The following is a 15,375-nucleotide window of genomic DNA, read 5'->3' on the forward strand; positions in this document are numbered from 1 at the left end:
GGGTTCATGCCAGAATGGGTTGCAGGCCAGGTCCCCAGTGGGGGACTCGGGTGGGAGAGGTAGCCAATGTGTCTCTCCCATTCTCCCTTTCCCTCTAACTACAAATAAATAAAATAGTTTTTTTAAATTTATACTTTCTTTCATACCTTTTGTTGTAGTACCTTTTACTTACCAAAACAAGGAGGGTGCTGTACCTAGTTAACAGTGAACTTACAGAGACAGTGACGAGAGCAGTCAGGCGTTTGTCAGCCTCTGCTGCCCACACTTCAGATCACGGTTGTGCTTTGCACAGTGGACAAATAAGGTTGCCTCTCATCCTTGCTAGTGCTGCCACTTTCAGGATACATTTTAATAAGGACCGTTTGATGTGGTTTTTCTCTTCCTTCACTCAGCAAATATTTTTATTTTTCTCATGTGTCCTGGGTAATATGTTGTATTTTAAAAATTACAAAAGTGAATGAAATCATCCCTCCCTTGAAGGAGTTTGCAGTCCATTTGGAAAAAGAAAGATAGAAAACAAAGTACAATAATAGAGTTGTGGGTTTGCCCTGCCAGGTGGCTTAGTTGGTTGGCGCATCAGCCTGTATACCAAAAGGTTGTGGGTTCGATCCCTAGTCACAGTGCGGATGGAAGGCAGCCAGTTAGTGTTTCTCTCACATTGATGTTTCTCCCTCTTCCTTCTTCTCTAAAGGCAATAAACGTATCCTTGGATGAGAATGAAAACAAATAGAAAGTATTATAGGTTCTCTTAAAGAAGTATACTTGAGGTTCAAGGACGGCTAAAGGCAGTGGATCTATTTGTTATTTAGAAAAAACTTCAGTGAAGTGGCTAACTTTCATCTTGAAAGATAAGATGTTCGCCAGTAGGAGTCTGGGTTGGATAGTCTTGATGTTCTACTGAGGTGGACAGTGTAAGAAATTTGCAGAAGCACAAAATAAAATTGTCTTTCAACAAGTCCTCCTGGAGCACAAGAAGTAAGTCACAGAGACCCCCATATGTCAAGTTAAACAGTTGCCAAAGTTTGATTTTCATCTTAACCATGGGGGTGAGCAAAAGGAGGTTTACAGTTGTAAGTACACAAAACACAGAGTTGATTTTTGTATTATGTATTTTTCTACACTAACAACTCTAAATCTACTTTTGAAAGAGTACTCTAAAGACAGCATATGGTGTGGTAGCTCGAAAGATAAAACTGCTCATGACTTAAACTCTTCTTTTTTTCTTCTTCTTCTTTTAGCTTCGGCTAATAGACTGGGGTTTAGCTGAGTTTTACCATCCTGGCCAAGAATATAATGTCCGGGTCGCTTCTCGATACTTCAAAGGTCCTGAGCTACTTGTAGACTATCAGGTGGGAAGAACAAGGCAAATGAAACTTTGGTTTATATGTATTTTGTACATAACTTGTAAAAAATGTCATTTTGTGCTTTGAGTCAAGATCATTTATAAACATCCATGGCTGCCTCTTCTATACAAATGTAAAATATAAAATGTGAATCACCTCCGTTTATCTTCCGTAACTTTCATTTTTGTTTTAATGTCAGTGGAATATCCACTGATCTGCATTTGATTCCCACTGAAGAGAAAAGGCACCAAAGCTGACTTTTTCTAATGAGAAACTCCAGAGCCAGTTTGAGGATGGTCAGCTGAGGTGAACCAGCGTAAGGACTAAACTGAAAAAAAGCCCCCCTCCTCCTCCTCCTCACATAAACGAAATCCTTGGGGGCACCTTCGTGCCCAGGCATGCCAGCTGTTGTCATCAGATACCTTAAAAAGTTTGGACTCTAACCTATAAAATTTTTTTGCTGGGATCTTGAGGATGTAACCATGAGCTCAAAAATTTTATGTATAAAAATGTTTTATATTATTGTTTATAGTGGTGAAAACAAATCACTATCCTATTATGGGAAAATTAAAGATTAAATTCTGAAACATTTATGCAGCAAAATGCTACACATTAAAAGGTTTCCACAGATAACAATATGAGGTATTCTCATGTGAGCAAAAAGGTAGTAATTCAAAATAGTATGTACAGATTGTTTTAAAACAGGAAATGCATAGAAAACTGAAAAGTAGTATATGAAGATGTTATTGGTGTTTGGACGTTTTAGTTGAGTAGGTTTTTTGTTTTGTTTTTTTAATAGCAGTTTTTTATTTTGAAAATACAGTTCTTGTTATTTTCATTTATAACTGACTTCTTTTCTACTTTAATGCAGATGTATGATTATAGTTTGGATATGTGGAGTTTGGGTTGTATGCTGGCAAGTATGATTTTCCGGAAGGAGCCATTTTTCCATGGACATGACAATTATGATCAGGTGATAAAGCCGTTCCCATTCGGGAGTGTACCGCTCTAACCAAGTGGTGGCCAGATCTGACTGCTTAGAAACCGCCATGGATTTTGCTGAAACCCAGACGCCCAGCCCCAACCTGAGACCTGTTAACTCTGAGAGGGGGGCCCTAGAACAATTTTCACTTCATGGCTTATTCAGCCAGCTCAACATTGATTCTCATATTGGTGTTTTAGGAGCTACCTGTTTAGCCTTTTGAAATCACTGAGTTTTCCCCCTAGTATTTTTCATTTGTGTTGCTTTATTTTGAATTATACATATAAAATAGGACTTTACCTTAGACTCTCCTAATGTGAGTTTTCATTAGAGCTGGGCGTGCCTTCAGCATGTCAGTTTCCGTATGGTATTCCTGTGATCCTTTTGTCTCTACACAGATTGAGTTGATGTGTGTCAATAGAAATACAGATGATGCTCTTTATAGCAGCTGCACTTCCCTTTGAAAGATCAGTTCACATCAGCACCTCTTTATCAGGTGCCATGCAGGGTTGAGGAATATGTTGAAAAAAGATTAGTTCAACCTCTCGAGTAGTTCACGGTGTATCTAGTAAAGGAATCCAACGTAAGAAGAAATGGGTTGCGGTTGTCAATGCCAGAGCAGAACTGTAGGCAGGTGTGGGAGCGAGTGGTCTGAGTGGCACGGGGAGCTTCCCCAGAGAAGTGGCACCTTTAGCTGGACTGTGAGGGGGAATCTTAGGCCTTCATCGGGGACACATTTCAAGGGGAAGGCTGTAATTGTTTGTTTGTTTTCTTTTTGACACTGTCACATCGAGTACTGATTTAGGGAATTTTATGTGGAAATCCATTCCTGCCATGCATAGAAATTCCATTTAAATCGGGTGTAATGTCCATGCCTATAGCCATGATGATCCCTTTCTGTTAATCCAGTCATGGTTATTGTTTATTTAATCATGTAACGTGTTTGTTTATGTGGCGTTTTGTCTTTTTTTCCCTCCTAGTTGGTGAGGATAGCCAAGGTACTGGGGACGGAAGATTTATATGACTATATTGACAAATACAACATTGAATTAGATCCACGTTTCAATGATATCTTGGGCAGGTGAGTCATAAAATTTGTTTATCAGTGCCTTAAGCACTTTAAGGCACTCTTTGTAAATTAACTCTTTGGGTCCTCAAAAAATAGGTTCTCTTTACTGACACTGCTGAAGCATCAGTGGCTCAATGGTGTAAATGCTGCTTAGGCATCCTGTAATAAGAGCAGTGGGTTGAATGGCCATTTATCTACTTATAGGATTCTGCGTATGGAGGTCATCGTCAGAAGATTCCTGTAAAATGAATGGACTGCAGATTCTAGTAGAAGGGTTACAGTTGACTCAAATATCCAATTGTCTTTTTTTATTTTTTTACGGTATATTTTATTGATTATGCTATTTCAGTTGTCCTTTTTTTTTTTCTCCCCTTTATTTCCCTCTGCCCTGCAACCCCCTCCCACCAACATCCCCCTGCTCCTTAGTTCATGTCCATGGGTGGTACATATAAACTCTTTGGCTTCTCTATTTCCTATAGTATTCTTAACCTCCCACTGTCCACTTTGTACCAACCATTTATGCTGCTTATTCCCTGTGCCTTTTCTGCCATTTTCATCCCTCCTCCTCCCCACTGATAACCTCCCATGTGATTTCTATTTCTGTGATTCTGTTCCTGTTCTAGTTGTTTGCTTAGTTTGTTTTAGGTTCAGTTGTTAGTTGTGGGTTTGTCGTCATTTTACTGTTCATGGTTTTGATCTTCTTTTGCTTAGATAAGTCCCTTTAACATTTCATATAATAAGGGCTTGGTGATGATGAATTTCTTTAACTTGTCCTTATCTGGGAAGCACTTTATCTGCCTTTCCATTCTAAATTATAGTTTTGCTGGATAGAGCAATCTTGGATGGATGTCCTTGCCTTTCATGACACGAAATACTTCTTTCCAACCCCTTCTTGCCTGCACAGTTTCTTTTGAGAAATCAGCTGATAGTCTTACAGGAACTCCTTTGTAGGTAACTATCTCCTTTCGTCTTACCTTGCTGCTTTTAAGATTCTGTTCTTCTCTTTAATCTTGCGTAATTATGATGTGCCTTGGTGTGTGCTTCCTTGGGTCCACCTTCTTTGGGACTCTCTGAGCTGGCTGGACTTCCTGGAAGTCCTGTTTCCTTTGCCAGATTGGGGAAGTTCCCCTTCATTATTTCTTCAAATAAGTTTGCGATTCCTTCCTCTTCCTTCTCTCCTTCTGGCACCCCTCCTGATTCGGGTGTTGGAACATTTAAAGTTGTCCCAGAGGTTTCTAACCTTTCCTCATTTTTTTGAGTTCTTGTTTCTTCATTCTGTTCTGGCCGGATGTTTCTTTCTTCCTTCTCAAAATCACTGATGCGAGTCCAGGTTTCCTTCCCTTCACTGTTGATTTCTTGTATATTTTCCTTTATTTCACTTTGCATAGCCTTTATTTTTTCCTCTATTTTGCAACCATACTCAACCATTTCTGTGAGTATCCTGATTACCAGTGTTTTGAACTCTGCATTTGATAGGTTGGCTATCTCTTCGTTGCTTAGTTGTATTTTTTCTGGAGCTTTGATCCATTCTTTCATTTAGGCCATATTTCTTTGTCTCAGTGCTCTTGTTATGTTGTAAGGGGCAGAGCCTTAGGTATTTACCAGGATGGGGCAACCCACATCACTGTATTTGAGAGGGGAGTCAGAGAGAACCATGCTGCTTGCTCAGCTCTCGCCCCTCTTTCAGTCACTTTCCCTGTTACCCACAAGCAAATTGGGCCCTTCTGGTGCTGATTCCCGGGTGGGTGGGTTTGTATACATCTGGGACCCTGTGGGTCTCTCCAACGAACTCTCCTGTGAGGCTGGGAGCTTCTCCTGCTGCCACAGCCCCTGCAACTTTTTATAACCAGGGGGTTTTAAGTCTTTCTTTTTCCTCCCTGGAACCTTGGGTTGTGTGGTCTGTCTCACTCCCCAGTCGTTCCTCCTGGTTTATCTGCATGCGAATGTGGGACTGCAAATGTAGGAACGCCCAGTCCACCAGCTGCTGCCTTGCCACGAGTCCTCTCCGCCCATCTCTGCCCATCTCTGCCCCTCTCTGCCCCTCCTACAGGTCTGGATGAATGTTTCTTCTTTAATTCTTTGGTTGTCAGACTTCCATACAGTTCAGTTTTCTGGCAGTTCTGGGTGTTTTTTGTTTTTACATTATTGCTGTCCTCCTTTTCATTTCTCCTTTGTGCAAGGAGGCAAAGTGTATCTATCTACTTATGCTCCATCTTAGCTGGAAGTCAGATACCAAATTATCTTGATTTAGCTTGCTTCTCCCAATGACAAAACCCAGTCTGAGTGAAAAACGCAGTCTGAGTGAAAGAAGTAGTCATAGGAAATGCATGCTTCAGGACTGATGTGCAAACAGTGAACTCTGAAAATAGTGGCTAGACACAGTACTAATTCACTCACCACTTACCAGTGGACTTTCTGGTGCAAAGGCTTTGCCGCCCAGTGGCAGAGATGCTAGGAGTGTGTAGGGGTGGGAGAGAGGCCTGGTTAGCCCAGCCACCTGAGCCACCTTAGAGCGCAGAAGCACTCAGTCCTGTAAGGTAACCTGAATTATGTTTTGTAAAATTGTGAGGACTCGGAATTATCTTTCGTACAACTCTGCTGTTTTCAGTCTCTGCAGTTAGCTTGGTTGTATCCCTGGTGACATAACACTATAAAACTACTGCCTTGAGTTTTGATTTCTTTCTTTTTTTTGTTAAGACTTTACTTATCTTTAGAAATAGGCAAAGGTAAGGGAAAAAAAGAGAGGGAGAAAAACAGAAGAAGAAAGAGAGGGGGAGAAAGATCAGTATGTGGTTGCCTCCTGTGCACCCCCAGTCAGGGATGTGGCCCGCAACCCAGGCATGTGCCCTGGCTGGGAATCGAACCACGACCCCTTTGGTTCTCAGGCCCACACTCAGTCCACTGAGCCACACAGGAATGAAATGTTGGGCTTCTCTGTTGCCCCTTGGTTCATTTCTCATTACTGCTTTTGACTCTGCAGACACTCCCGTAAGCGATGGGAACGCTTTGTCCACAGTGAAAACCAGCACCTTGTCAGCCCTGAGGCCTTGGATTTCTTGGACAAGCTGCTGCGATACGATCACCAGTCACGGCTCACCGCAAGGGAAGCCATGGAGCACCCCTATTTCTGTGAGTCCAGCTGTCCAGTCCACAGACCCTGTGTGGGCCTGCCCAGCAGACTGTACAAGGCAACAGAGTATGTGCTATGAAGAAAGCTCTGGACTCTCGGGACCTGTAAAGGGGAGTTGGAATCCCAGCTCTGCTTAGCTCACGGGAAGGTTTTTTCACCCACAGGGAGCCTCGGCTTCTCCAAGTAGGGACAGTAATGGCAACTGTCTTACAGAATTGTTGGAGGGATTCTCGTCTAACAGCGTGCTTAATATGGTTGCTCCTAAGTAACTGCTTTTCTTACTGTGTGGGTGACACTTTTCAGTGGCCAGATAGTCCGGAATGGTTGGATTATAACAAGTAGCCCTGTGTCTGTCCTCTCTCTGGTTATCATTTGTTGGAAAGATCCAGGGAAGTGTGAGCATTTTAACTGTGTGAACAACTTGACTTAGGGTTGTGAATGTAGCTAAGTGTGCTGTTCTGGGTGAAAATGTCACTTAGCCCAGCCCATCCTTACTGTGATGTCAACTTCAGCATTGGGTTGTTCCTTGGAGTGGTAAGGTGGTTTTGTAGTTCGTCGATTGTACTGTTGCACAATCTCCTGTAGCTGAAGCAGACTGACATGGCTTCTGTGTTAACAGCACTGATTTGCACAGCCTGTGGCTTCGTCCTATATGGTACCTGGGTGACCAGCTGAGTTGTAGACTGCAGTAAGATCAGTTCACTCTGATAATACATTACTCTCCAGGCTAGTCAGATTATATTGTCTCATTAAACACTAGTGGGATTACTTTTGCTTTAAAAAGTAGTTCTACCCTGGATAATTACTTCATCTTCCAACTGTTTAGTTTAAGAGGTTACCTTTACTAGTTTGGTAGGAAAGATGATTCTATTTTCTGTTACTTGTCTAATTCATGGTGAAAACAAAGCCACCTTAAGTTTTTCTGGGAATAATACAAAGTGCACGTAAAATTCAGAGAGTGAGGGTGACTGTTTTAAGACCATTCGTTTAATCATTAAGCACAACAGAACCTAACATTTTTACCTCTTTTTTCCTAGACACTGTTGTTAAGGACCAGGCTCGAATGGGCTCATCGAACATGCCAGGAGGCAGTACACCTGTCAGCAGCGCCAATATGATGTCAGGTCGGTTCGTTGTTAAATCTCTTGGTTTTTAAAGATTTTGTTTATTTCTTTTAAAGATTTTATTTGTTTATTTTTAGAAAGCTGGGAAAGGAGGGAGAAGAAGAGGGAGAGAAATACCAGTGTGTGGTTGCCTCTCATACACCCCTACTGGGGACCTGGCCCACAACCCAGGCATGTGCTCTGACAGGAATCAAACCAGTGACCCTTTGGTTCACAGGCTGGCACTTAATCCACTGAGCCACACCAGCCAGAGCTTGCTTTTTTCTTTCTTTTTTTTTTTTAAGATTGATGGATTGATTGATCAATTGATTGATTTCAGAGAGGGAAAAAGGGAGGGAGAGAAACATCAATGTGTGGTTGCCTCTTACATGCCTGCAACCAGAGACCTGGCCTATATATATAGTCCAGGCGTGTCCCTTGACCCTGAATCGACCTTTGACCTTTTCAGGTTGCAGGACACTCCCATCCCAGTCAGCCACACCAGCAGGGCTTTTGTTAAATTTCTAAGAAAACAAAAGGTAGAAGTCAGTTATTCTTTTTCGTCTGTATGTTTATGGCCTGATTTTGTCCCTGTTTGTGGCTGATTTCTTGGGGGCCTCCTTTTCTCTCTAATGATTGCCTAACCTGTGTAGGTTTCAGGATGCTTTTGACACCTGGCGTGCTTGAGTAGACTATCAGTCTGGCTCTTCGAGGCCAGCATCTTAAAATTTGTCACAGTGGGACATGAGTATCTCAGCAAGGCATGGAGAATAATAAGTGATCCTTTTATCTCACAGTTTAGAGTGTCAGCAGTTGACATACACAGTCCTCAGAAAAAAGCTTAAGAAACTAGAGGGGAGTAGAGGTGGGGTTTGCACATGGGGTATATATGTGTGTAAGATTGGCTCTTTGATTTTTTTTTTTTCAGAGTAACTACAGCGTGCTTAGTAAATTGTGAAAATTTATATGAAGTTATTTTTTATTATTGTCAAGTCACTATGATTTAGAGCAAGTTTTGTACAGAGTACACAGTTATTCAGAAGAAATGATAGGCCCATCTTCTCCAAATTATACATGTAGGCCGGAGCCATGTGGGGACACTTGTGGTAGTGAGTCATTTATTCAGGCACCTCAAAGAGTTCTGTTATCCCAGTTGTGTTTCAAGGAACTGCCTGCCTGCCTTCCAGAATTTATCCTCTTGAGTATCTTGCCTATGTGTAAAATGATGTATGTTCAGAGTTATTTGTTGTAGCCTTAGTTGTAATAGAGAAACACTGGAAACAGCTCTCAGTGAGGAACTGGTGAAATGAATTGAGACATCCATTCGGTGGGATGCTATGCAGAGGGAAGAACAAGTGTTCTGCGTTCTTTTCTAGTTCCAACTCTGAGATAATGTGACATGAAATAAGGAAGCTGCAGAACCGTGTCCAAGACCAGTAGATGAAAACACATAATCACATTCCTATATATGATTCTTATATGAATGTCCTTATAAAATTATATCCTTGTGTATGCATTAAATATTTCTGTAAGGAATACACCCCAGAAATGGTGCCATAAGTTGGCCAAGTGACAGGGTAAGGGAGATTTTTTTCATTGTGTAATCTGTTTTAAACCTTTTGTATTTTGAGCCTTATAAATACATTGCCTGTTCAAAAACCATTTTGAAAATTGAATAACTGGCTGACTGAGAACTATTAACAGGTAATTCTCTCATTCCAATCATTAGATGAGTGGAAGAGACTAAATGCAACTAAATTCTCAAACACTATTTTAGCTTTAAATTTAGGAGCCGGGTGCTCCTTTCCCTGCCAAGTGGACTTGGAGGAGTTTTGAAGATTTAGCTGGCGGCTGACGTGGGCACGTGGGCTTTGACTTTAGCCCTCGCCTGTTTCTTGCGGCAGTGACTGGCCATGTGTGGCTATTTACAGTAATTAAAATTGAATATAATTTAAAAATCAGTTCCTTAGTTGTGCAGGCCACATTTCAGGTGCTTAGTAGCAACCTGGGGCTACCGGCCACTGTGTCAGCACAGGTTACAGAGCAGAAAATCTGCGAACGCGGCCCCAGACAGGCCTCAGCTGGAGTCCACGCATAGCTGCCAACCTGACTAGCTGTTCACCTCGGACAAACTGCTTAAACTCGCCGATCATCTACTTCTTTACTTTTTAAATGTATTAGAACTTTCCATTTTAACTTAATTTGTGGGAATTTAATTTGAAATTAGTTGAATTTGTAAAAATCTGGCTAAGGAGATGCCTTCAATAAACAGAATTATTGCTGCGTCGGTTGGAGGGTGGTGCTAGGAAAAACTGGTGACTAGCGTTTCCACGCTAGTGTCCCTGGTGGCTGGTGTCCCTGGCTCACTCTCAGGTGTTCTCTTCCAGGGATTTCTTCAGTGCCAACCCCTTCGCCCCTCGGACCTCTGGCAGGCTCACCAGTGATTGCTGCTGCCAACCCCCTCGGGATGCCTGTTCCAGCTGCCGCTGGCGCTCAGCAGTAACGGCCCCCCTGTCTGCTGATGCCTGAGCAGAGGTGGAGGCGGCCACTCTCCTCGATGCAGCTCGCGCCTGGCGGGGAGGGTGAAATACTTACGAAGCACCGTGTCTGAACCGTTGCTTGTGGAATTATAGTAGTTCAGTCATAAAAAAAATTATAATAGGCTGATTTTCTTTTCCTTTCTTTTTTTCTTTCTTCTTTTTTAACTCGAACTTTTCATAACTCAGGGGATTCCCTGAAAAGTTACCTGCAGGTGGAATTTCACGGACAAATTTTTTTCTCCCCTTCCAAATTCAGTTCATCATCACTAAAGAACAAAGATAAACCAGCCTCAATTCCAGCTGCTGCGATTGGGGGGAGATTCTTCCCCCGCCCACCATTGCTCCCCTACCATCCCACACTTTGGGGGGTTTGTGTCTCGTTTTGTTTTTCAGAGATTACAAAAATGTAGCTTTTTCAAGAGAGGTAGAAAGGAAGGGGGACCCAACTATAAAGAGCAGCGTCCTGCTAGTCATTTACACCACGTAACTCCAGAAGTGCTTCAGTGGGGTCATCCTGGTGAATCTAGTGGAAATAAGTCTTAATAGTTACATTGAAATGCTGAAAAATTGCCCCAAGTCCTGAAAACTTCTGTTCAGTACGAATCATGTCTTACTGATCTGACCCTAAATCTGACTCACTTATAAATTTAGTTTCAGTTTAAAACTTGAATAACCTTCCCTTCCAAGCTCTCCTTACCTTGGTCCTGTGCCCTTCATCTCCCAACATAGAGCTGGTAGGAGTGAGAAGGCACAGTCTTTCTCAGTGTCCTTTGACTTGGCTATTTTGAATTCAGTTAGTTACTGGGTATAACTTACTGCTTTTTACAAAAGAAAACAAACCATTGTTTATATGGATTTCATGCTAATAACGCTTTAAGAGCTAATGGGAGATGTGGCCACACTTTCATTTTAAGCTTTCTACCTTTTTTTCCTCCTGCCTTCCCTCACTTGCCATCCCGGGAAAGACCTGCCCCTCGGTCTCGTAAATGCATCTGAGAGGGAGGGGCGGAGCCGCTGGCTCCGGGGAAACTGAAATGGTAGCCCTGCAATGACGGGAAAACGATCAACTCTTGTTACAGCCCTGCCACCCCTTGCTGTGTGTATATATAATACTTTGTCCTTCATATGTGAAAGATCCAGTGTTGGAATTCTTTGGTGTAAATAAACGTTTGGTTTTATTTATCAAGGTTAGATTTAAGTTCCCTGTGTAAAGGTCTCGCTGGGTGGGTGTCTCACATTCACATCTGAGGGGCCTGCAGCCCTGTACCGTGGAGGCTTCCTAAGCCCCCATTTTTATACACCCCTCATTCGACCCATGGTACCGGGCAGGGCAGAGAGGCCTTAAAAAAGCACCACAAGCCAAAGCGTCTCTGGGGATTAAGGATCCTTTGCCATAAAACTCATTTTGTGTCTCAGCAGTGCAGGGATTGAGGATGGGAAAAGTCGCCAGTTTTCGTGTGTTTGTGTGTATGTAAAGTGGATTTTCCACTGTAATCCAACCACCTAAGTTTATCAGGTGCTTCACTGAGGAAGCCTAGTTTTTTAAGCACAATAGCAAAACCATCAGCTCTGTATTTTCTCCTGTTATTTCATTACAGTAGCTGCTTGTGGGGACTAGGCAAAATTCTTCCAACATGTTTTAAAGCCTACAGTCTTAGTTCCCCATTCTCCTACCTTTATGGATTCATAAGCCTTTCTCACCTGGGCGTCATAGGTAAATGCAATTACTTGAGGAGTTGAATTTAATGAACTTAACCTAACTTTGTAACCCATCTTGGCTCTAGAAACTTTATCAAAGCAATGGCTTTAGTGAATATAATGGTGAACTTCAGAGAAAGCTAAAGCCTCCTTTTATAATGCTTCTCAACTGTAGGGAAAACGTTCTGACTGTGTGGCAGGGTGGTTTCTTTCCTTGTGGCCACTTATAGTGGATATTTATTGTTCTCGACCCTTTAATGCCCTGGAATGCTGTGGGGGTTACCGTGTTGAATTTGTGCAGAAGCTAAAAAGCACCAGATGTGCCAGAGATGCAATTTGTGATGACATTTGCACTGGATTGTGATTTGAATGGGACACTTACGACTAATAAATTCTTTCTCTTTAGGTGGGGAGGAGGGTTGTAAATCGAGACTTCACACCCCACCCTTGTAGCTCAGAGTCTAGATGTAGCCGAGGCTGATGTGGGGAGCCGCAGACAGCTGGACCTCCCCCCGGGCATCAGACCTTGCAAGAAACTGAAGGTGAATGCAGAGGACTCTGAAGTGCCACCCAAGAGCCTTTTAAAAGAAACAGATTTTTTTTTTAATGCTACTTAAGGAGTCACTGCAGAAGCATGAAAAACCGACCCAGTCCGGTGGGGTGGGGGGCGGGGCAAGGGTTTACAGAGTAACAACTTCTTTGTTGTTGTAAATTACCTCATCTGTATACCTTGTATTGGGACACGATTTCTCAGCACTACCTGTGTCTGCGTTGATCAGACCACAGGAGACGGATGGAATAATGCCAGTGTAAAACAGTTGTGTTGGCAATTACTATGAAAGGGGTTTTTTTAAGTAATTTTTAGCTTTGTTTGAAGTGGGCTTCCCCACCCCCACCCCCATTTTTTAAGTTTGAAGTCAGAAGTCCCCCCTCTCCCTCTTGATTTATTGGTTGTAATTGTATTGTAATTGGTATAACTAAAACATAACTGTGCTGGGAAGAAGTTGTGCCATGAAGGTCTTTAATTTTTTTTTTAAATAAAAACATTTAAACAAATGAAATACCCCTGCAGCCTGAGCAGTATGCTTCTCCAACCGACACCGTGTGATAGATGGCCGTGTCCGCATGAACTTCGAAGTTAGTATCGGGTTGGTGGAGATTTGAAGTGGGATGGCATGAGGTGGGTTGAGGAGTGCCGAAGTCCGGGAGTCTGTGACACAGAGACACAGTGGAAAAGAGCTTGACGTTGCTGCTCAACAGGCCTGGTTCCATTCCCACCCTTGTCACACACTTGGCTGCTTGGCAAGTTACTTAACTCCTGAGTCAGCTTCGTCTGTAAAAGGGGGCCACTGCTTCCTTGGGACTGAATCTGTAAATGTCAAGTGTTTGGCACCTGTTAGGCCCTTGATAAACCTAATTTCCTTGGCCTCCTGGTATGGAGAGTTAGGTCTTGGTCCTGGCTTTGCTTGTAGTTGACCAGACGATCTCTGGATCTCTCCAGACCTCTGTATATTCAGTCCGGAGACCAAGTGAATTGCCTTCTGGGTTCCTTTCTCATGTCTGACATTGATTTGGAAAGTTTGAGCGATGCTTAAATGCAAAGGTCCATGGAGATACCTCGTTCACAGCAGAAAAGACCTCCCTGCAGAAGGTCAGCTTTGGAGATGCCCCCAGCGCTGGGGGCAACTTGGCGAAGGTGCGGTGCCTGGAATGAAGGTGTGCTGATGAGCTTTTGGGGACCTGGGTAGCAGCTTAAATCAAAACCACCAGGAGGGCTGGTAAAAGAGGTGAGACTGAGTTTACTTACCAGTACCAAATGAATAAATTCTACGAAAGTACATACTTAAATTGCCTTTTGTTTCTCGTTTAATTACAAATTTTTTAAATTAAGCTCAAGAAATGCTGTTATCCCAAATCCCTAGGTTCATTTAAATTTTCGTTGCATACTATCTTATGGCATCTGCATGTTATCAGTACCGGGAGTTGAGACGTATGGTTTAGATAAAAGGAATTATTGTGTAATATATCTGAAATGGCTAACATGAGCCTCAACTTCTAGTATTCCTATCTTATACATGAAAAATACAGGAAGATGACATTGTTAGAGACAGGAATGTATTTTGTAAAAACAGATTTTCAGAGTATGGTAATTATTATAGCCCTAAAAGTACTAGAGAAATTGGAGATTGATTTAGTGGTTGACATACTTGGGAATTTCCATTTCCGTCTTTAAATTTCATTTTGTCTCACCTGTTATCAAGTGTGGTTATAATTAAAACTGACCGAGTGTCTCTTGAAAAATCTAGTTTTGTCATCACCATCCAAAGATTTCCACCACCCGATGCTCTCCTTAGAGTTGGGTTTGAGTAGTTTTATTACTAGTCTTCGCCTACCTCCTGCTAGAAAATATGTATTTTTTTTAAATCTCTTGATCTTAGCTGATGCTCTCTACTCTATCTAAAGTACCTGCCTTCTCCCACTGCCATCACCTACCACTGTCCCATTGCCCTTTTTGCTTATTAACACCCGAACTTTTTAGGGTATTATTTCATTTATTTATTGTCTCTCCCACATGCATATAAAATCCTGATGACTCCCTGGCTGTTGTGGCTCAGTGGATTGAGTGCCAGCCTGCAAACCAAAAGGTCTCTGGTTTGATTCCCAGTCAGGGCACTGGAGACCTGGGCCTGCAACCCAGGGGGCGTGTGAGTAGCAACCAGCTGATGTTTTCCTCCCTCTCTTTTCAACCCTTCCCCTCTCTCTGAAAGTAAATAAATAAAACATGTATTTTTTAAAACTCTCTGATGACCTATGTCTAACTTGTGCATCATTATAGAAAACTTTTTTGCTCTAAAGTGTGCCAGGATTCCTCAGGGTTGAAGAGGAATGAGTGGAATAGCACAAGGACATTGCTTAGCACCACGCCAGGCTCAAAACAGATGCTCAATAAGTGATCATTTTATTCTCTATTTCCATGTCCACCTTCCCACCGCAGAGGAAGTTAATACAAGTACTGTTGCATAAAGGGCATCTGAAGATCAGAAGAAATTTGTCCTTAGTCTTGCAACTGGAATGATAAGTCACAAGTCCCAGACTGAATTAACATGATGTTTGTTTAATGAGCCTCTGATGGAATTATAAGAGACTGAAGGCTAAACAATGATCCTCACCAATTCAGTAAACGAGGATGCTAAAATATCTCTGCCTTCCATCACTTACCTATAATAATACAAAATTCAGACTATTTTCCAAGTGGAACAGACACGGGGTGTCACAGATAGTCTGTCTCTGTAGTCCTGATGTAAACAAGGCCTTTCTGGATTTCAGGACCTTGTACTTCTGTGCTAAATTTAACCACTCGGGAGAAGCAACCCAGTAGAACTGCAGATGTCCTGGTTCTAATCAAAGGCCTGTCTGATTGTGTAGTTTTTGATCAGGCACTTAACCTCTCTGAGTCTTCACAGAGACTTAAATTATTACTGTAAAATGTTTTAGACGTGTACCAAGTTA

General features: G+C 42.3%; 1 protein-coding gene across 1 annotated transcript in view; it reads left to right on the forward strand.

Moving 5' to 3' along the window:
- The window catches only part of CSNK2A1 (casein kinase 2 alpha 1), a 50,323-nt gene extending 38,969 nt beyond the window's left edge, over positions 1–11,354 (forward strand). The window contains 7 exon segments of the mRNA XM_037143161.2: positions 1,239–1,349; positions 2,215–2,316; positions 3,306–3,406; positions 6,375–6,523; positions 7,562–7,648; positions 10,015–10,091; positions 10,093–11,354. Coding sequence (XP_036999056.1) covers positions 1,239–1,349; positions 2,215–2,316; positions 3,306–3,406; positions 6,375–6,523; positions 7,562–7,648; positions 10,015–10,091; positions 10,093–10,149 — 684 coding nt within the window. The 3' untranslated portion in view covers positions 10,150–11,354.
- Positions 11,355–15,375: the final 4,021 nt, after the last annotated feature.

This window comes from Artibeus jamaicensis, unplaced genomic scaffold (genome assembly GCF_021234435.1).
Source record: "Artibeus jamaicensis isolate MK-2021 breed Jamaican fruit bat unplaced genomic scaffold, CSHL_Jam_final contig_685, whole genome shotgun sequence".
In the NCBI taxonomy this organism is placed as follows: Eukaryota; Metazoa; Chordata; class Mammalia; order Chiroptera; family Phyllostomidae; genus Artibeus; species Artibeus jamaicensis.